Genomic DNA, 21,490 nt, shown 5'->3' with positions numbered 1-21,490 from the left:
GGAGGCAGAGCATAGCCATATTGGCTAATGCTCATTGATAGTCTTGTCCTCCATGAATTTGTCCAATTCTCTTTTAAAGTCACCCAAGTTGGTCGCCATCACTGCCTCCTGTGGGAGCGAGTCCAAAGTTTAATTATAATTATTATATATTAAATTCGTTCATTGCTTTATCTTGCCCAAGACTCCCCAAAGTGACTTACAGCCAACAAACCAACAAACCCACATAGATATATTAAAACCAAGGGTGGGCGGAGGGGTGGGATGTGCATTTAGAACATCCCACTCATTTCTAAAAGGTTACAAATAGTTGAAGGCCAAAGGTCTAGTTATAAAGCAAACATTTTGCTTGGTGCCTTAGCTATGCACTGCATGAAGAAGTATTTTGTCTATCCTGACAATCTCCCAACATTCAGCTTCATTGGATGGCTCCAGTTTCTAGTGTTATGACAATTAAAAGGGGAAAAAACTCTCTACCCACTTTTTCTACCTTTGCTCTGCGGGTGGGGGTGCTGACAGATTTCAGGGCCTGCCCTAACATTAGACAGTGGGGTGTTGTCCTCAGGCAGCAGGTGCCGGGTGTGGTTGGGTGGGTTCAATGGGCAGACAAAGGAGCTAGGCCAGTGATTTGTGATGTGCTGTCCCTTGCTCACAGATTCATATCCCCACCTGCTTCATGTAAACACAGCTGAGGAAACTAGTAGGTAAGCAAGTCCCAGGGTCAAATGCAAAATCATCACACAGAGCAGCAAGCTGTGCAAAGCAGCGGGTGGAAACTACTCGTCTATCCCAACAAAATACCATTAGAGGATTGGAATAGGGTAGAGTGGAAATGACACAATGGCCTAAGGGTGCAATCCTAGCCCCACTTACCTGGGAGTAAAGCTCCACTGAATTTAGTGAAACTAGCAGCTTATCCACACTTACCTTTCCAGACACGGTCCATCCTTTAAAGCTCCATGTCACAGCACCTTTTTTGGGGGCTCGGGAGCTTTCCACGCAAAAACCTGCTTTTTAGCAATCATTTGGAGCTAACATCAATCCCTGGAATCCCAAAGAATGTAGTTTGTTAAAGGTTCTGGGAAGTGTAGCTTTGTGAGGGGTAAACTACAGTTCCCAAGTCTTTGGGGGAAGCCGTGTGATTTAAATGTCTGATGTAGATGTGACCTTAGTCAGGATTGCTGCCTTAGCTGCACTATTGCAATGGAGCCTGCACCCAACCCTAAGCAACATGTAGCTGGGATAATCAAAATGCGGTGTAGTGGTTAGAATGCTGAACTAGCTGCTGGGAGAGCAGGGTTCAAATCACTGAGCTACTTGGAGAAAACGTGGGATATAAATGTAGTAATAAATAAATATTCCTTTCCTCCTCAACCCAGCACCTTCCCCTTCCCTTGTGGTATGCCTGGTGTTGAATTTTAGATTGTAAGGCGGGTGACAGTGTGTCTTAGTTTACAGAAGATGGCCCTCGGTTTGGAGTGCTGGACAGCTCTCTGTCTGAAAGGCTGTCAGATCCAACGCCCACTTGAAAAATAAGTTAAAGTCATAAAAGGGAGGAGGGGGTTGAGGTTGCCCACCACGAGATAGCACCTAGACAGAGGACAGAGAAGGCACACTGGTCCCCCGGGTCAGTCTTTCCCATCACGATGAGATTTGGTATGTCTGTTTAAATTACAGTAGTTATTTCTAAATTCGCATCAAATTAGCATACTATTTGCGTCAAATTAGCGTATGCTAATTTTATGCAAATACACATCCTGTTCCAGCGTAAGTGCCCGCCTTAAGGACACAACAATAAACAACAACAACGAAAACAAGAAGACACTTGCTCCTCCTAATCTCAGGCGAGCAAATTCTGTGACTCCGCTAGTTTGCCACCAGAAGGAGCAGTGAAACCACACTTCCTTTTTCCGCTCCTGGCTTTGCTGCTTTTGAAATACTTTTCACGTGATGGCTTGTCATGTGACCGTGCGGCAGGCTCAATATGGCGGCCTCCATAGAGCGCCTAGTGCATAGAGTAGGCGAGGGGCAGCGACCGACTGCTTTGGTCATTTTTTCTATGGTGCTGCTCCGCTGCTTTCTGGGAGTTCAGGGTCACGCCGTAGCTTGGTAAGTGCTCAAAGCAGAGGAGAAGCCTTTCCACCTCTAAGCATCCTGTGGGCGCGGGGGCGAGAGTTTCCGGCTCTTACAACCCGCGCCGCATTTAGCTAATCTTTAGCTGTGCTTGTACGTGAAGGAAACTCAGGTGATAAGAAGGCCGAAGAGATCAAATTGACAATACCTGGTCTGATGTCCCGTTGAACAAGTAACACTGCTTGCAAATATAAAGGTAGTAGAACAAGGAGAGGATTTTGGAATAGCGCCGTATTCCCAGAGTGTTTTTTGTTTAAGGTTAGAGAGTCTATATGCATACGCATACAAGTCCTTGCAGAGAACTCTTTTAATAAAAAAAAATGCTTTCATTCCCACCCCACCTCCAACAGTAAAGCCTTATCCTGCCACGTCAGTACTTCCCCATCTTATCACATTTGTGGATCTGACGTTGTGTGCAGGAAGCACTCCAGTTTTCTCAAACATTCTTCTTTGTAACTAAATTAGTTCTGTTCTAGAACCTGGTGGTAGTTTTGTCAGGCGGAAATGGGGGAGTGAGACCTACTAGGACGGTTGCTTTTCATTTCCTCTGTTCCAGTTGCTTTAACACAGAGATTGAGTGAAGTTTTTCAGTGGTGGAGAAAACTCTGGGCACCTTAATTTCTGACTCTCAGGCTGCATTAAAAGGCACGGGGGGTAGGTGGGTGGGTAGTTTTCTTAAATCCACTGAGTGTTCCTCCATCTTCTTACACAATGTGGGTTTCCTTAGGATCTAGTTTAGTGCAGAACTGCCTACTTACATATGTTCAGCCCTCGAAGTGTGCTTCCTCATCCAAGCACAAGCCTGATCTTGCCTGTCACCCTTTTGATTTCTGACATGCTTAGTGGCAGTTGTTTGCAGTCCCTTGAGTCAGAGTTTCTTCTTTGGTCAGCCCCCTCCCCTGGCCTATTTAGCTCGATGTAAAATGAGAGGCATGGGAAAAGAGCAAACTTAATGTGTTTATTACCTGAGCATTAATGGAACGGCTTTTAATGGCTCATTAGAGCTGCTTGTGGTGAAACAGAGGCGTTCTCTCAGAAAGATCTTCACTCCATGTAGGTGGAGAGGTGGTGTTTCCTAATGGGTACCAGTCTTATAACAGATTGCATTTCTTCCACCCAAATATACTCCAAGTTCTAAATGCCTTCCTCAGTACATCCTATGATAATTCAAAAAATAATCTAGAATTTAAGATTTCACAGAATAATAACATTATGAGGCTTGCATAGTTTGGAGGTGATATCTAGCTAACAGGAGGTCCCACTCTGCAACTTTATTTGTAACACAATGCTTTTTCAGTTAAAGGGGTAGTAACACTGAGGACACCATCTATCAGTCCATATTTAATTATATGGGTTTTGCATTTCTTGGCCCAGCTTTGTACAGATTTTTAGAAATTTGCTCCAAATAACATTTTGGGGTCAACCTTGTATCCAACATATGTTGTACGGAAGCAAGGTGGTGCAAACGATTTGACAGGGCAAGCTAGTGAGTCTGAACCTGTATGATTCACATTGGAAACTTGTAAAATTTCAGGAATTCATTGAACGATGACTTATTACTGCCGTATCCTCCACCTCGACACGGTCCGCGGCATCACCATCGGTACGTTCGGGACTGTCAAGCTCTCCGACACGGCAACACAACACATGAGTCCTGGCCTAGCAATAACAGCACTGTCTTTCCACTGACCGTCACAAGCATCTTCATCTCTGACATCCCTCCAAAGGGTCAGAATAGTCGACATGTCTATGGCCATCTCACTACAGTGAGGGACCCTCTGAGGACGTTCTCTGTGCTGGAGCCTGGTGGGCCAGGGGGCTGCCGTAAACGCAGCCGAGCAACGGTGGAAGAGACTGCCAGGCATGGCAAGTGCCTTGTGGCCCAGAACGGGGGGTACTTCAACACGAAAACCGGAGAGTGCCTTGGGAATGTTGTGAGCGACGGGCATCTCATCCAGTCCTCCGGAGGGATTCAGAATGCTCATTTTGGCATCCGGAAGGATGGCACTCTAGTCTTTGGGTAAGGAATCAGCAACTCTTCCTTTTAAACCAGGTGGGGGGAGCTGGAAATCACATAGTACCTGTCAAGCCATTGGCCCATCTAGCTTAGCATGGTCAACACTGACTGGCAGTGACTTTCTAGGATTTCTAAAATCCAAGAAAGCAGGGGAGATACCATGATCACAGACTTGGAGTTTGGAAGGGACTACGAGGGTCATGCAGTTCAACCCCCTGCAACGTAGGAAACTTTCACCCAACGTGGGTCTCGAAGCCACAACCCTGAGATTACTAGTCTCATGCTCTTCCACCTGAGCTATTCCTCAGGTCATGGTGAACTGTGAACTTGGAAGGGACATTGGTGATCATACTTAGCTCAACTCACTCTTCAGGGCTGGATGGAGAGCCATTCAGCTTCTGCTTCATAGGAGAGCTCTACCACCTCCTGAGATAGCCTGATCCACTGGCAATTAAAGCAGTATCATACCACAGTCAAGGCTTTTGCCAGAGGATCCTGGGAAGGGTGGTTTATTAAAGGTGCTGAGAGCGGGCCCCTGTTCCCACCACAGAGCTACAATTCCCAGAGAGGAATTGTCCTTTAAATATTTTCAAATGTCTCTCCCTCCTTATAACATGGCTCCTCTGTTGTCTTTTCCAGCTACCTCTCTGAGGAGGACGTGTTGGCTAAAGACAACCCCTTTGTGCAGCTTGTGAGCGGGGTGGGTTGGCTCTTGCGAGATGGGGAGGTCTACGTGAATCAGAGTCGGGCAGTGGAATGTGACGAGACACAGGAAACAGGTAAGTGTGGGGAGGGGGCATGTTCCTTTTGTCTGCCTGATGCACTGGATGGTCAGAAGGGGAGGAGAAGCGATAACAGGGGACGTCTATCGATCTGTCCATAATGGGAAGCACCCACAAGGCTTGGTAGCCTCCCCAAGAATGGAGAGGAACTGATGTGTCTTGTGTCTTTCCCTTCGGTCCACTGCCTTTCTGTGCCCCCCCCACCTACCATGCTTTCTGTGCTGTTGGGTGGGTGAAGAGCTATGGGATTCACTTGGTTCCTCTGGTGAGTAAGGCTTGGGTGGAGGAAGAACATGTTCCATGAAGGTCCTGGCATGACCTGACCTAGCAAGCTCTAGACCACCCCAGGCTCAAGGCCAAGGCTGTCCATGGCCCTAATGGAAAAATTAAGATATAAGATGTAACCATTAGGAAAAGGTAATCAAAAAGACAAATGGTGATTTGTGGTACTGTTCAATTGAATTTGTATGCAACAAAGAAAACCATTTTGCACCTCCTCAAACACACCAGTGACTTGTGGTTAATGGACTGCAGCTAATGGTATTAATTTTTATTTCCTTCCCAGAACCAGATATCTGGGGGGTTTTTATGTTCTTTCATTATAATCACCATGCCCACGCTTCAGCGAAACTGAATTCTTGTATTCTCTCTTCAAATGATTCATTATGTCAGGGAACTGCCATCGGAAAGAGAGATGGTGCAGAGGCTCCAGCAGACTCGGAGAGATTCTGCAGCGGAGGAGGGAACCAGCAGGGGGAGAGCAGAAGCTCCGGCAGAAGGGGAGTCGGAGGAGGGAGGGCTCTGGGATACTTCTAGTGAGAATAGTGCAGAGGTAACAAGACCCCCGTTGGCAACTCCCACCCTTCGCCGGAAGCTGTCACGCAGAGAGTCACGAAGGCGCATGTCCGTGAAACAACTTTTATGTTGGCGTCAATTTCGTAGACGCCCACTGTCAGATTCTACCAGCGACTAACGGAGTCACGCCTTGGGAGGCTCCGTTAGTGCCTCGGTTTGGTTGACCAGCCAAACACCAGAGGGATCAAGCTTTTACGCACAAGCAGCTCATTATCCCATCACAGCAATCTGACAGTCTTTGTAAGCTGCTTGTGCAAGCAGAGGGCATCATGAGCGAACCAGCCGGAACCGCAGGAGCTGGAGCTGGAGCAGGTCCAAGCCTGGAGGAAAGGTACAGGGCGATGGAGGTCCAGCTCGCGCTGCAAACGGCGAGGCTTGAGGAGAGGAGGGCTCAAGATGCGGATAAGGGGAAAACCGCCCCACTTGCCAGAAAGGTGCCTGGATTGGTGCAGAGATTTGGGGGGGATCCCAGGAACTATCAAGCCTTTAGAACGGAGATGCAATATGCTCTCAATCTACTGTTTGATGACTTCACCGATGAGAACTCTAGAGTGGCGTACGTAATTAGCCATCTAGAGGGAGGGGCGAGGGACTGGGTTCGACCCCTGATGGCAGCCAATAATGATATCTTAAAGGACACGAGGAAGTTTTTTCGCGCCATGGACTTGATGTTTTCCAGCGAGATTGAGCAGGGGGTGGTGCGGAGGCAGTTGATGGGGTGCAAACAGGGGAGCCGATCTGTACGTGAGTACTGGACTGAGTTCACTATGCTTATTCATAGACTGGGGTGGGATCTAGCAAGTGAACCTATTCAAATGTTATTTGAAGAAGGGCTCTCTCCGACCGTGAAAGATGAACTTTCCCGGGCGCCCAGGGCAGAGTCTATGGATCAGCTGACTAAATCTGCACTGTCCATAGGAGCGCGCCAAGAAGCAAGAGCTTTGGAAAAGCGGGAAGGAAAGGGGGAACGTTGGAAGGACTTCCGCATTCCAGAGATTCCGGAGCAGTCTTTCCCGCCCGCAGAGCCGATGGAACTGGGAACAGCGCGCGCGCAGTTTCAAACACCAGTGAAGGGCGGAAGAAGGAGGGAAAGAGTGCCAAGAGATGTTATCTCTGCCAACAGCCAGGGCACTTTGCCAGAGTTTGTCCGCAAAGGAAGGAATGGCAGGGCATGGCGGGAACTGTTGGGGGAAAGGAGGAAGGAGAAATAGAGGAGCAAGTAAAAGCCAACGCCTGGTTGCCAACATCAGGGCACAGCAGCCAGGCCAGGGAGTAGTGAATGTGCCCACGCCGAAACCTCCAAGACCAGCGCTTGTGATAGAGGTGTTGCTGGAACTGCCAAACGGACACCCACTAAAGATAAAAGCGCTATTGGATTCAGGCAGCTCCTGTAATTTCATGAGTAAGGAGTTTGCTGCTGAACACCAGATACAAACTCTCCCATTAAGTAAGCCTTTGCAAGTAACCACGATTGATGGGAGGGAACTGTTGGGGGGAGAAGTGAGCCAACAGACTGTACCAATGATTATGAGGGTGGCAAGACACACAGAACTGATAGCGTTTAATGTAGCCACCTTGGGAGGAGCTCCCATCATTCTGGGAATGAGCTGGCTGGCACTACACGATCCGCTAGTAGGCTGGCATCAGAGGGTGGTTTCCTTTGGTTCAGCACATTGCCTAGAACACTGCAAGGAGGGAGAGGGTCAGGCAGGGGCCAGAGCCACTCTAGCAGGGATGGAAGTGACTGACAAGGGGAAGGTGCCACCACAATACGCTGATTTGATTGACGTCTTCAGTGAAAAGGAAGCAGATAAACTGCCCCCGCACAGACCCTTTGACTGTCAAATCACCTTACTCCCAGGAGCACAATTGCCAGTGGGCAAGCTGTATGCCATGTCAGACCGTGAGATGCAGGAGTTAAGGGAGTTCATTGACAAGAACCTCAAGCGAGGTTTCATCAGAGAGTCACGAGCGGTGGGGGGCAGCCCAGTGTTCTTTGTGGACAAAAAAACACACGGGCAAACCCAGGCTTGTGTGTGATTTCAGGGCCCTAAATGCTGTGTCAGAACCAGTGACTTTCCCTATGCCCAGAATTGATGACATTCTGACACGGGTGAGAAAAGGGAAGATTTTTACCAAGCTGGACCTTAGGGGGGCATATAACTTGATACGTGTGAGGAAGGGGGATGAGTGGAAAACCACTATGTTCACCCCCTTGGGGGCGTTTGAGTACTTAGTTATGCCTTTTGGATTACAAGCGGGCTCCGCCTGCTTTCAATCATTCATGAATCACGTCCTGGGGCCATTGCTTTACAAGAACTGCGTGGTGTTCTTAGATGACGTCCTGGTGTACTCAGAGAATGAGGAGCAGCATGTGCGAGATGTTAGAGAAGTACTGAGCAAACTGCGAGAAAATCGGCTGTGGGTGAAACTGGAGAAATGCCAGTTTCATAGCAGGGAGGTGGAATTCCTGGGGTACCGGTTGTCTGACAAGGGGTTGGCTATGGATCCCAGCAAGGTTCAAGCGGTACTGGAATGGAAAACACCAAAGACCAAGAAGGACGTGCAAAGGTTCCTGGGCTTCGGAAACTTCTATAGGAAGTTCATCAAGAACTTTGCCCATTTAACAGCGCCCATCACGGATTGTCTTAGCAGCAAGAAAAAATTTGCTTGGACGGAAGAAGCGCAAGGGGCATTCGAACGATTAAAGGCAGCGTTTGCGTCGGAGGAGCAACTTTTGCACGTGGATCTACGGCAACCAATGCGAGTGGAGACTGACGCGTCAGACCGAGCGGTAGGGGCCGTGCTTCTCCAGCCGGGGAAAGATGCGTCTGAATCGAGACCGTGTGCATTCTTCTCGCGGAAGTTGAACAAATCCGAGAGGAACTACACAGTATACGACCGAGAACTGCTCGCCATTCATGAAGCATTCCGGAGATGGCGGCACTTGCTGATTGGGGCGCAGCACAAGGTTCAAGTCCGGACTGACCACAAAAATCTGGAGTACTGGAGAACAGCCCGAGTGCTGAACCAGAGACAAGTGAGATGGGCCCAGGAGTTCTCCAAATTCAATTTTGAGATTCGTTACGTGCCAGGGTCCGAGAACGTAAGGGCGGACGCTCTTTCCAGAAAGCCTGAGTACTTAGAGGGGGAGGGCGCGCCGGAAGCAAGGCACGTAATCCCTGAAGACCGCTGGGTGTGTGGGGCGGCTTTGGTGGGGCAGAAAGAACTGTTAGAGGGTACGGAGAACGACGAATACGCCCAAGAGAAACTCAGAGAACTCAGGAGGACAGAGGAGAACACAGGGGGGTTTGAAGAAAAGAGTGGGGCGTTGTATTACAAAGGGGCACTGTACATACCCGATGGGGAACTGAGGGGCAGAGTACTCAAGCAGTTGCATGATAGCCCCACAGCGGGGCATTTTGGACAGCACAAAACCAGGTGGTTGGTTACCAGGGAGTTTTGGTGGCCCAAGGTGAGGGAGGATGTACGGGAATATGTCAGGGGTTGCGACAGGTGCCAGCGAGCGAAAGGGGAGAGGGTGGCGCCAGCGGGGCTCTTACAACCCTTACCCACACCAGAAAGGCCATGGGAGGCAGTCTCCATAGATTTTATGACGGACCTGCCAAAATCCAAGGGCAAAACGGCGGTCATGGTAGTGGTAGATCTATTAACTAAGATGTGTCATTTTATAGCCTGTTCACATGCGGTCACAGCGGAGGAAACCGCCAAGTTGTTCGTAGAGCATATTTTCCGGTTGCATGGCGCCCCCTTGAGGGTGGTCAGCGACGGAGGGAAACAGTTTACTTCCAGGTTCTGGAGGAAACTTATGAGCTTACTGCACGTGGAAATCAATTTCTCCACTGCCCGGCACCCGGAAACAAATGGGCAAGCGGAAAGGGCAAACGGGATTTTACAACAATACCTGAGGTGTTATGTAAAGGACCGAGAAAATGATTGGGTAGATAAGTTACCTCTGGCAGAATTTGCCTACAACAACGCTGAGAACGTGTCCACAGGGCTGAGTCCCTTTCTGGCAAATTATGGGTGTCATCCCAGGGCATTTCCAGGAGAAGGAGGGGAGAGGTGGAGTGTGCCGGCGGCGGAACATTTTGTTGAAGAAATGGAAGCCATCCACCGTCAGCTACAACTTAACTTAGAGAGAGCCAAGGAAGAATATAAAAAGCAAGCAGACAAAAATAGGAGGGAAGGTGAAACTATTAGGGTGGGAGACCGGGTGTGGCTATCCACCCAGGGACTACCTTTCAAGGGGGGTTGTAAGAAACTGAAACCCAAAAGATTGGGACCCTTTGAGGTCATACAGCAGGTGAACCCAGTAGCATTCAAACTCAGACTGCCCAGTCACATGAAATTGCACCCAGTATTTCACAGGTCATTACTGTCGCCGTACCGAGAGGGACGTGAATGGGGGGGGGGGGAGCGTGAGAGAGAGGTCTCCCGAACGCCCGTGATAGAAGAGAGAGAACGCGACATGAACGTGGCAGGAATCATTGATTCCAGGTGGAAGGGGGATCAGGTGGAATATCTGGTAGAATGGGAGGGGGAAGTAGAGTCGGAAAACACTTGGGTACCCGCTGAGGTAGTCAATGACGAGGTTTTAATAGAAACATTTCATCGGCGTTTCCCAAAAAAACCGCAACCCGTGGCACGATTTAGAAGGGAACACTTTGGGACCACCGATGAGGAAGGAGAGTTTGGAGGGTTCCCAGAGTCAGGGGTGGGTGAGGAAGCCGACTCCGACGAGGAAGAGGAAGACGGGGAGAGAGACGGTACGCCATGGTTAGAAGTGTTTGAATCCTCGGACGACGAGGAGAGTTCCTTTAGGGGCTTTCCGCCCTCACCGCCAGTGGGAGAGGACGCGGGGGGTGAAGGGGGCCCTGAGGGGGAGGTGGATGTCAGGGAACTGCCATCGGAAAGAGAGATGGTGCAGAGGCTCCAGCAGACTCGGAGAGATTCTGCAGCGGAGGAGGGAACCAGCAGGGGGAGAGCAGAAGCTCCGGCAGAAGGGGAGTCGGAGGAGGGAGGGCTCTGGGATACTTCTAGTGAGAATAGTGCAGAGGTAACAAGACCCCCGTTGGCAACTCCCACCCTTCGCCGGAAGCTGTCACGCAGAGAGTCACGAAGGCGCATGTCCGTGAAACAACTTTTATGTTGGCGTCAATTTCGTAGACGCCCACTGTCAGATTCTACCAGCGACTAACGGAGTCACGCCTTGGGAGGCTCCGTTAGTGCCTCGGTTTGGTTGACCAGCCAAACACCAGAGGGATCAAGCTTTTACGCACAAGCAGCTCATTATCCCATCACACATTACATTTATGTTTCTTGTCTGTATGCTCATGAAAATTAAATACATATGTTTATATATGGTGAAACAAAAGACCAGAGCTGTGATGGTACCCAGCTTCAAGCAGACAGTATTTAAGAAAACAAAACATGCATACACCATTCTGCTGTAATGAGAGGTTTTGCCCTGTGATTATTTTTTTTAAAAAACCATTCTTGTAGCAGAGTGATTATGTTTCTCAGCTATTTGTACTTTGTCTCTCTTTCTCCCCACCCCTTTGTGGTAGGTACGTTTGACAAGTTCATCAATACTGTGTCTGCCAGGACAGCCGTGGGGCATGACAGGCAAGGACAGCTGGTGTTGGCACACTTTGATGGGCAGACACATACAAGGGGGTAAGTCTGTAGTTTTTTAAGTCATTCCTCCTAGTGAGGCAGGTGATCCATGCCTCAGACTGAGCTCTGTTTGGAGGGTCTCTTTGTCTCCTTGATGTGTTGTGGGTCAGTTTTCCTTTTTTATTTAAGTAACAATTCAGGAGAAAAGTTAAATAAGGAATCCAACTGTAGGTGCTAGCATTTAACATGTAGGTGTCTGAGGACTTTCCATCCTATGACTCAACAAAGAGTGATGAGATTTGGGCATAACACTAAGCCGTGGTTCAATAAACCATGGTGTAGGGACACTTGGTTCTGGTTTGTTTAGCAAACTGAGGCTTAAACAATCGCGGAGGACTTAGTGTCATGTATGAACCAGGCCTGCCTAGCACCAGACAAGTATGATTCTTTAATGTATCCTGGTTCGCCCATAATGCTAAGAGGTTAGTTTGCAAACCTTAGTTTATGCTAAGTGAAGTAAATCACGGCTTACAGGCTAAGGCACTGGGGCAGGTTCAGATGATTAAACCATGGTTTGGTTAACCAGGCCTATATGAAAGAGCCTTTTTTTTTTAATGACCTTTTTAATTGACTCTCTTCTTAAAGAAAGCAGAGCCAGGTTTGGAAGTTGTGGTACGTGAATTCTCTCTCACATGAAAATATATGGTCATCCCCACCAACCCAACCCTCAAGCTGTTATCTTGTCTGTGCTACAATAATCGCTGGTTCTCTTTTCAGGGCTGCCCTAAGACTTCTCACTGCCTGAGGCAGATGGTGAAGTCAGGTACAAAAGCCTAGCAGACAAACAGTTTAATCTTGCGTTGACACTGTTAATGTGCCAGAACATTCCACTACACACAAGGACCACAGGCTAGCGTGGGCAGGAACAGAGCATGCCACATGGCTCATCCAGCCCTAACACTTAACTTTCGCTCCCTGCTCTCCAGCATTTGCCTCCTTCCTCTGCCTAAGGATAGGGCTGGCCCTTACTCTTCTTCCGCCTATGCAAGGCATCTTCTCACAGCTATCCCCTTTATCGTTTGCACAGCCTCAGCCTTTGGGATATGGCTGATTTCCTGAAGCAGCAAGGCGTTGTCAATGCCATCAACTTGGACGGCGGAGGTTCTGCAACCCTGGTCTTGAATGGAACGCTTGCTAGTTACCCTTCAGATCACTGGTAGGTGCTGTTGCTGTTTGCTAAAGGGGAACTCTACCCAGTACTTGTGGACAATGCAGAAAGAGCTCCCTGCTGTCACACTTCTGGTCCTGAAGTGGTCAGGCTATGCTTGGGGGGTGAGACAGTTTTCTGTGGGTCTGCATCAGTGTCAAAAGAAGTTACTACAGCTGAGAAACCTCACTGTTTCTGCCAGCATTAAAGAAGGGGCAAGATGTGTACTAGGGCTTAGCCTGGCTGTTGTTGTTTTTCTTTCGGTGCAATCAGTATTTCTTTCTCCCCAGCGAACCTTACCCCATGTGGCGCTGCCCCAGGCAGGTTTCGACTATCCTGTGTGTCCACGAACCTGCCTGCCAGCCTCCAGACTGCAGTGGGCATGGGCACTGCGTCCTTGGGGAATGCCAGTGCGACGGAGCTCTCTGGAGAGGACCAGCATGCGATGTCTTGGACTGCGGCCCTTCCAACTGCACCCTGCATGGAATCTGTACAGAAGGCAAGGCCACGTAGGCTGGGAGAGGTGTGAGCATGTTGGTCAGGTAGAACAGGTGCGCATGTTGGTCAGGTAGAATAGAGAAGCACATCACTAGTAGCAAGTAAAGGTAAAGGGACTCCTGACCATTAGGTCCAGTCGTGGCCGACTCTGGGGTTGCGGCGCTCATCTCGCTTTATTGGCCGAGGGAGCCAGCATACATCTTCCGGGTCATGTGGCCAGCATGACTAAACTGCTTCTGGCGAACCAGAGCAGCGCACGGAAAAGGCGTTTACCTTCCCGCTGGAGCGTTACCTATTGATCTACTTGCACTTTGACATGCTTTCGAACTGCTAGGTTGGCAGGAGCAGGGACCGAGCAATGGGAGCTCACCCCGTCGTGGGGATTCGAACCGCCAACCTTCTGATCGGCAAGTCCTAGGCTCTGTGGTTTAACCCACAGCTCCACCTGTGTCCCTACAGTGCCCTTGAATTGGAGGCTGCCTATAGAATTAGGGTTCTAGAAAGCGCATTGCTATTAACAAGTGGGACTCCTGCCAAGACTGCTTCTGGGCAAATTGGGGTTTTTAAAAACCCTTGGATATATAGCAGTGGATGCTTTTTCACTCCTCTTTTTCTTTTGGTTAAAGGCAGCCTCGGACTAACCTGTTCTGATTTGTTAGGATGCTGGCTCTACCATTGGGCAGAGTGAAGCAAGTTCTTGGTATCCAGCATAGGAGCAGTGGTGGCAGTTTCCCACCTGCTCCTCCTGAATCCCCCGTCTTGGAGGACAGAGCTGTGTTTGCCCCCCAGGCTCCCCTTCACCCCCTAAAGTGGCCTTTGGCTTTTAACTATCTGTTTCCTTTTTGTGTTGGTGGGTTTGCTTGTTTTTAAATAGAACTGTCTTTTAGTTAATGCTGTTTTAATGTATTTACGTGTTTGTTACTTTCTTCAAATATTTTCAGTTGCTTTGAGTTGTCCATGAAAAATAAGGTGACTAATTTAATAATAATATTCCCCAAATGTCTTCCGTTTCACCTTGGCCATGGCTTATCTGAAAATCCCACGTTCTGTCCTTTGCCGGCACTGGTGTCTCTATTCCCGGTTGCGCCACGACTTACCTCTCTGTGCCCATGATCTCACTGCTCCAAAATCACATCCATTTCTTCTTTCCCCCTTTATTGCAGAGGGATGTCTTTGTGATGCTGGCTGGCAGAGCCCCAACTGCAGTGAAGGTAGCTGGATTTCCTCCCTAACAATCCTTCCTTTGGAGAGTTGTGTGTGTTTGTGAATATTTATTTATTGCATCAGTTTGTAACTTGGGAAAAACAATTGCAAAAGTTAGGGCAGCGTTTGCCAACCTAGTGCCCTCCAGTGGTCTTGGACCGCAAGTTCCATCGGCCCCAGCCATCGTGGGGCAGAGTATAAACTCAAACAAAACAAAACAAACTTTTCTCCCTTTGGCCAAATAATAAGCTGAATTGTTACAGTCCTTGAAAATATGCTGCAGTTGATTGAACTGGCAGTAGTTGTTTTTCTCCAGTTTTATTGATTTTATTGCCTTGTTCTTCTTTTATTGCTTTACTTTGTGTTCCTTGCTCCAAGCATTCTTTGGTCAGGATAGAAATTAACTACGGTAAATATATATTTCCAGGGCACCTTACAACGTGATTGACTTTTCTATCTTGACTTTGCTACAGATGTGTTGGGGGGAGCCACTTTTGGTGGCCAGCATTGTGGCCACCAAATGCTGAGTTTTTATTATTATTATTGTGATTTATTCCAAAAGAAAGAGGAGCTTATGCAAACTGCAGAAATGACATGGGCTGCATTTTCTGTCCTGGGACAGATGTGGGTGCTGGAGAGATCCACAGCTCCCCCCTTATCCAGCTTACTAATGTCCATGCAAGGTCCTTACCATCTGTGTTACCAGGCTAGTGCTTAAATGCAAGGTTGCAATAACTGTGTGTGTGACCCTTTGTAGCAGGGAAAGCCAGCAGGTGTTCTCTGGCTGCTCTTGTTGTTGGACTCCAGATCCCATCAGCCCCAGCAAGTGCGGCTTGTGGCCAGGCATGATGGGAGCTGTAGTCTAGCAACATTTGGAGGCTGCCACGTTGGGAGGGGAGCAGCTCACTGGTAGAACATATGCTTGGAATGCAGAAGGGTCCCAGCTTCAGTCCTTGCATTGTATCAATTGTATAAATATATCTATAAATAATAAATCATAGCGGCTGTGGGGAAGGCTGGGCAAGTCGGTCATTCTGAAAGCATGGAAGCTGCTGCCAATCAGTGCAGGCAGTACTGAGGCAATTGAACAAATAGTCTACTTTGGTATAATGCAGTTCTATTGGGGCTTCCCTTGCTCTTGACCCGGAAGCTGCAGGCAATGCAGAATGCTGCGGCACATCTGCCCATAGGACTGACACCCCACCTCTGCTCAAAGATCTGCACTGGCTTCCTCCCAGGCCAAGTTCAATTAGTTTCTTACTGTTAGTATATAAAGCCCTTAAGAGCTTGGGGGCAGTTTATTTGTGAGATCACTTTGCCCTATATAAGCCCATTTGACTGCTCTGAACTGGCCCCGTTAAAAGTGCCACATAATATTTGTTCAGCATTTGTAAGAAATCTGCGTTTTTACATGGCAGCACCTTCGCTTTGGCTCACACTGCTAACAGGCAGAGTACTTACAGCGAAGGCACCTTTCTGGCGCCTACTAAAAACATTTTTGTTTAGACAAGCCTACCCACACCTGTGGAATGCTGGCATGTGTTTTCATTAGACTTTTAGCTTATTTCTGAAGGTTTTAAATTGGTTTTTAACTGATAATTTTATTGCTTTATTCTTTTTTTGTAAAGGATTTTAGGTTGTTTTCTTTTTGTAGAATAAAGTGCTGTATATAATTTTTGCAAAGCAAATAAACAGGAAATATATATTCCTCGCCACCCAAAGTCCTGATGGTGTTTTGCTTGTGGTCTCCTCCCTCCCTCTGTCTCTTCTGCCATAGCCTGTGCTCCTGGTTCCTACGGCGACGGCTGCCTTCAGAAGTGCCTCTGCCTCAATGGTGGTGCCTGTGACCCTGTCCACGGAACTTGCAATTGCTCAGCTGGCTACCAAGGCACGCATTGCGAAGAAGGTGAGAGATTTGTTTATTTTAACTTGGCTGTGGCGATAACGTATTTGCTCTACTCCCTTCTTGCTGAGTTAAAGCTTGCTGGTTAAAACAGCACTGTCTGCACCTGTTACTTGTGACTCCCCTCCCAGCCTTTATAATTCCTTAATGTGGGGAGGCATGCTTTGGGCACCAAAGAAATTGGGACAGCCAGAAGACAGGGTGCAAGCAGCGAAGAAATGGGCGAGTTAGCTGACAGGAGAGGCTCAGTGGAGCCAGCTAGTGGATGAAGAATGTCCAACCTTTCCACATCTTCTTTGTTTGCATCACAGATTCTACACACAGTGTGCAGTTAGACTGCGGAACTCACCGCCACAGGAGGCAGTGATGACCACTAACATGAGTGGATTGGACAAATTCGTGGTTATTAGCCACAATGGCTCGGTTCTGCTTCCACAGTCGGCATATTCATGCTTCTGAATACCAGGTGCTAGAAACCGCAGGAGAAGAGGGTGCTCTTGCACACACGTCCTGCTATCTGGTTTTCCCACAGGTATCTGGTTAGCCTCTGTAAGAACAGCTTGTTCTGGCCAAAGGCAGAAGGGCTTTGTAAGCCTTGGCAATCAGCTGCTCATCCCTGCCTGAAAACCCTGCTGTAAGACAGAGAGCCAGGCCTCATTCTGCCATGTGTTTCCCTGCCCTGCTTGCTGTTGTGTAATCCCCAACTTGTCTTCCCTGTGATTGTTTTCTCAGCCTGCCCCAGCGGACGGTATGGGCCAAACTGCCAGGATGCCTGTCCCTGCCCAAACCAGCGTCCTTGTGATCGGAAGACAGGCAGTTGCAACGTTTCTGCTGAATGCCCCCTGCCTGGCGACGTAGTCACAGGTAGGTGGCTCAGGGCCTCGTGACTCAGGAGGAGACACAGCCTGAGCTTTTCTTTCGGAAGGTTTGGCCCTTGGCCTTTTTGCTTCCTGTTTAAAAGGGTCCTGGAAAGGTAGGAAGAGGCCTTATTTTGACTCTGGCTCATTGGCCCACCAATCTCAGTATTGTCTTCCCTGACTGCCAGCTGCTCTCCAGGGCTTTGGGCAGGGATCTCTCTCATGTTGTGGAGGGGGCTGACTAAACATCAGCCCTCCTGCCAGGGAAATATCTCCTCACTCATACATATATATGAAGCAAAGCTTTAATAGTAGAAAAGTGTAACATGCTGACTGAGAGAAACAAAACATATTGAGGCAAGTGACAGGTAGCCTTTTTTAAACAGACAACCTGAAGAAAGGGGCCAATTCTAAAAAAGCCCTGCTCATTAGAGGCCAGGTATTCTATTCTATTCTATTCTATTCTATTCTATTCTATTCTATTCTATTCTATTCTATTCTTCTATTCTATTCTATTCTATTCTATTCTATTCTATTCTATTCTATTCTATTCTATTCTATTCTATTCTAATAGGCCTCAGTGCTTTTCCTACATCTTAGCTCAGGCATAGGCAACCTTGGCCCTCCAGATGTTTTGAGACTACAATTCCCATCATCCCTGACCACTGGTCCTGTTTAGCTAGGGATCATGGGAGTTGTAGTCCCAAAACATCTGGAGGTCCGAGGTTGCCTTTGCCTGTCTTGCCCCTACCTGGAGATGCTGGAGGTTGAACCTGGAAGCTTTTGCATGTGAGGCTGTTGCTCTGCCTAATCCATATGGTTCTTCTCTGTGGTGTTATACCTGGGACAGCTCTTTCTCTCCCGGGCTGCTGCCAGTCAGAATAGCGGTACCGTGCTGAATAGGCCAAGAGATTTGATGGCTTCATATATCCCAGCTACTCTCTTCTTGGTCTACATTCGAGAGTGCCTGTGGATTTTGGGGTAGCTTCTAGTGGTGCAATGTACAAGGGAAGAAGACGGGTCAAAAAGCTGTAAGAAATGGGAAATGGGTGGGTGCCACTGTATAGAAAAGGGGGGTGGGAAGCGGACTTTATTCCTGGTGCGTTTCAGGGGTGCCTCTTTCCCAAGGAGTGTAAACACTGTAAATTGAGGCTTTGAGCCAGGTGAAGTTAAGACCTGCTTGAGTCCCATTGGAAATCTCATTGATTTCAAGGGTGCTTAAGCTCCAGTTGCATTAGAACCAAAGTTACTATGTCTTGATCTTTGAATGCTTGAAGTTGAGCAGATTACAAATGGATCGAGTCTGATGGAATGTATGGATTCTTTGAGAAGGAATTCTTTGAAACAAGTTAGAGCACTAGGGGCGTCGTCTCTTTTTTGTTGCCATCCCACCCTTACACAGTTGTCACCTGTGTTCGTCTTGAGCAAACTGTTCTGCCCATCCCTTTTAGGGCAGCAAGAGAAATCTAGGCTCTTGATCTGACGTGACAATTAAGCCTTCATGGATCTGTTTCAGTCTATTTGCTGCATTGGAGATTTGCCTTGTCCCTTGTGCTTGGCAATTAAGCATCTAAATGCATCTCTCTCTCACAGGGCAGTGCTTGCAGAAGGCTAATGAGGAAGGTGTGCTCCTTGGGTTTACAATGTAAGTTGTGTGCTTTGTGTTTTTGTACTGTGGTTGTGTGTTGTAATATTTTCTAGCCTCCTGTAATAGAGCTGGTCGCAGAGTCCTAGTCTACAAGGCCCCCTCCACCTCTGCGTGGTCCAGCCCATTGCCCAGTGCAGGCAGTATAGATGACCCCCAATAGACAGCTATCCATCCTTATCAGGACACAAGAAGGGGTCTGCTGGATCAGGCCAGTGGCCCATCTAGACCAGCAACCTGGTCTCACGGTGGCCAACCCAATGCCTACAGGAAGGCTGCAAGCAGGAACTGAGCGCTCTGCACCTGCAAATCCCAGAAAGTGGTATTCAGAAATACCACTCTGGAGGTGGAGCATAGCCACGGCAGCTGGTAGCCTTTGTTAGCCTTTTCCTCCATGAATTTGTCCCATTCTCTTTGAAAGCTATCCAAGTTGTTGGCCATCGTTGCCTCCCACAGGAGCAAATTCCATAGTTTTGACTATGCAGTGTGTGCCTCCGCTTTGAAGAATCTGCACCATGGGAGATGCTCACCACCTCTCTAGGGAATCGGTCCCATCTGGCCTTGCCATCAGGAAGCTCCTTCTAATGTTCAAGCACAGTCTCCCCTCCTGCAGCCAAAGGCCATTAGTTCTAGCCTCATCCGCTGGGACAAGTCTATTTTAGCAAAGCGATTACAAGGATGAAATGGGAATCTTTTGACTTCTATTGTCAGTTCGCAGGCTGGCTTGTTAAGGCACTGTAAACATGCTGATTATTATTTTCATCGGTTAACATTATTAATAGTATTTTTATTTTGTTTTTTTACAGTAAGGGATGGTTTATAGGAGCCTTATCCTTGCTGCTTCTGGTTAGCACCACGTTCAACATAAAGCACTTTTGGTGCAGCAGCTCCGCAGGCCGACAGAACCGTAACAATTACTTCTCCAGGCATCCCAACACTTTCCACTATGAACTGTTAGGGAAATCAAACAGTTTTCCACTTGCAGGAGGAGAGAATGAAGACTACACAGAAGACACAGAGACCTAACACTGACGGCTGTGATCCTTTGATATGAGAACCATCCATCACTCTGTAGCAGAACCTTCCAGAAGGAACTAGTGGCTTCCACATAGAACTTGACTACTGCTCCTCTCACTGGTCTTGCCTAGGGGCAATGGACCTTTTCCCAGTCCAAGGGCCCATATTCGCATCTGGAAACCGCCAGCAGTGAGCAGGGCCTAAAGCGAAAGAGGGCAGAGCAGTTAACCCAAGTTTTACCTTTTTGTGCACTGTAGGCTAGTTTCCACAAACACACCTCTGTATCCTCCATTGCGTTAAGCAAGAGAGAATATCAGAGTTAAAGGACACATTTCAGCTGGCAAAAGAAACATCTGGGGAAGTGTGGGGATTGGGGAGGGGGGTTGCGCCGTGAGGAGGGTCCTGGGGGACAGATAAGAGAAGGATAGATTTGGCCTCCAGGCCTGAGGTTCTCCACCTTGGACCCATCCTTTCCAGAATGAGCCACTGCCCTTCCAGATGTTTTAGGTTGGGGAAAGAAGTCTAGAAGTTGCTGGGACTGGCCTTGACCTCTCTGCTGCTCCAGTAAAGGACTCCAAATAGAATCCCCTGTGCATAAAAACAACCACCACATTACAGTATGGACTCCAACTCCCATCACTCTCAGCCAACATGGCTGATGGTCACAGATGAGGCAAGTTGTAGCCCAGCAACAGCAAAAGGGCTGGAGGTTCCCCACCTGTGATGTGTCATGAGCCAAAATGGCTCATGTATAACTACCAGTTTTTCCTTGCTGATAACAGGTGGATATAGCCAAAGTGCAGAGTGGGGCTGTTTAAAAGCCTTCTTGCAAACAGCCCTGTGCTGTTTTGCAGAGGCTGCTGACTTCCTCTCTTTCCCATGCCCCCTTGACAGCCCAGATCCGGCCCAAGCCTGTATGCCTCTGCCCCAATCCCAATTGGTTTGGGATCCAGGCTTGGGCCGGATCCAGGGGTGTCAAGGGGCAGGAGAAGATTCTGGGTACATCCTTACTAATTTCTTTAAGTGGTGGTTGCAGCTTTCGCTGGGAAGACTAATGGGCTGCTTCAAAAATAATGTTAAACCCTAGTTACAAATTAACTGGCTTGATGCAAATGAGCAGTGTGCTGGTTCACAGTGCTCATTACTTGTTCTTGTATTGCTCCAGTCTGTGCCATGCTGGGGGGAGGCGTACCAGAGCCTGGTTCAGCATCACATGTTGAGAAAGTGCTAAAAGAATTAATAATGAAAGGGCTTCACTGTGAGGAATTTTACTTCCAACTCTGGTTATCAGAGTGCTTGACTGTTAACGCCTTAAGTATGATGGCCTAAGTTAGGCCTATAGCCATACGATCTTATGACAAGTTTTTTAGTAATATATTTTGTAAGATGTAGCTGCGGGTGGGGTTGCCTTCCGATAATTTATTTTAAAGCAGAAATTAAGCCTGTCTCGGCCTGAATACATAAACCACTTTTTCTTTCTGTTGCACTTTGCCTCTTCCTTCATAATGCCAGGAGTCTTTGGCAGCCCATGCGAAATGTTGTGCCATATTTTAAATTGTGTGTTTTGTTAGCTTCAAAAGTTGAACAACAATTGCAGCAACCATCCATGTTTGGTGCAGGGATATACTTTTTATACAATCAGGACTATATACTTTTTACACAATAAAGTGACATTTTTTCCTCTTGAGTTATGAATGTTGTCCTTTGACTAGCTGCAAGAGGGTGGCAAGACTTGA

General features: G+C 48.1%; 1 protein-coding gene across 1 annotated transcript; it reads left to right on the top strand.

Annotated features, from left to right (window-relative positions):
* Window positions 1–1,944: 1,944 nt before the first annotated feature.
* NAGPA (N-acetylglucosamine-1-phosphodiester alpha-N-acetylglucosaminidase) lies at window positions 1,945–21,441 on the top strand. The gene is made up of 11 exons (XM_081887395.1): window positions 1,945–2,106; window positions 3,665–4,150; window positions 4,787–4,926; window positions 11,376–11,484; window positions 12,512–12,640; window positions 12,922–13,130; window positions 14,293–14,340; window positions 16,110–16,238; window positions 16,968–17,099; window positions 18,686–18,737; window positions 19,544–21,441. The coding sequence occupies exons 1-11, from the start codon at window positions 1,982–1,984 to the stop codon at window positions 19,761–19,763; spliced, it is 1,779 nt and encodes a 592-aa protein (XP_081743521.1). The 5' UTR covers window positions 1,945–1,981; the 3' UTR covers window positions 19,764–21,441.
* Window positions 21,442–21,490: the final 49 nt, after the last annotated feature.

Source organism: Podarcis melisellensis (assembly GCF_964234715.1).
Source record: "Podarcis melisellensis genome assembly, chromosome: 14".
NCBI lineage: Eukaryota > Metazoa > Chordata > Lepidosauria > Squamata > Lacertidae > Podarcis > Podarcis melisellensis.
This window is presented reverse-complemented; position numbering and strand designations above follow the sequence as displayed.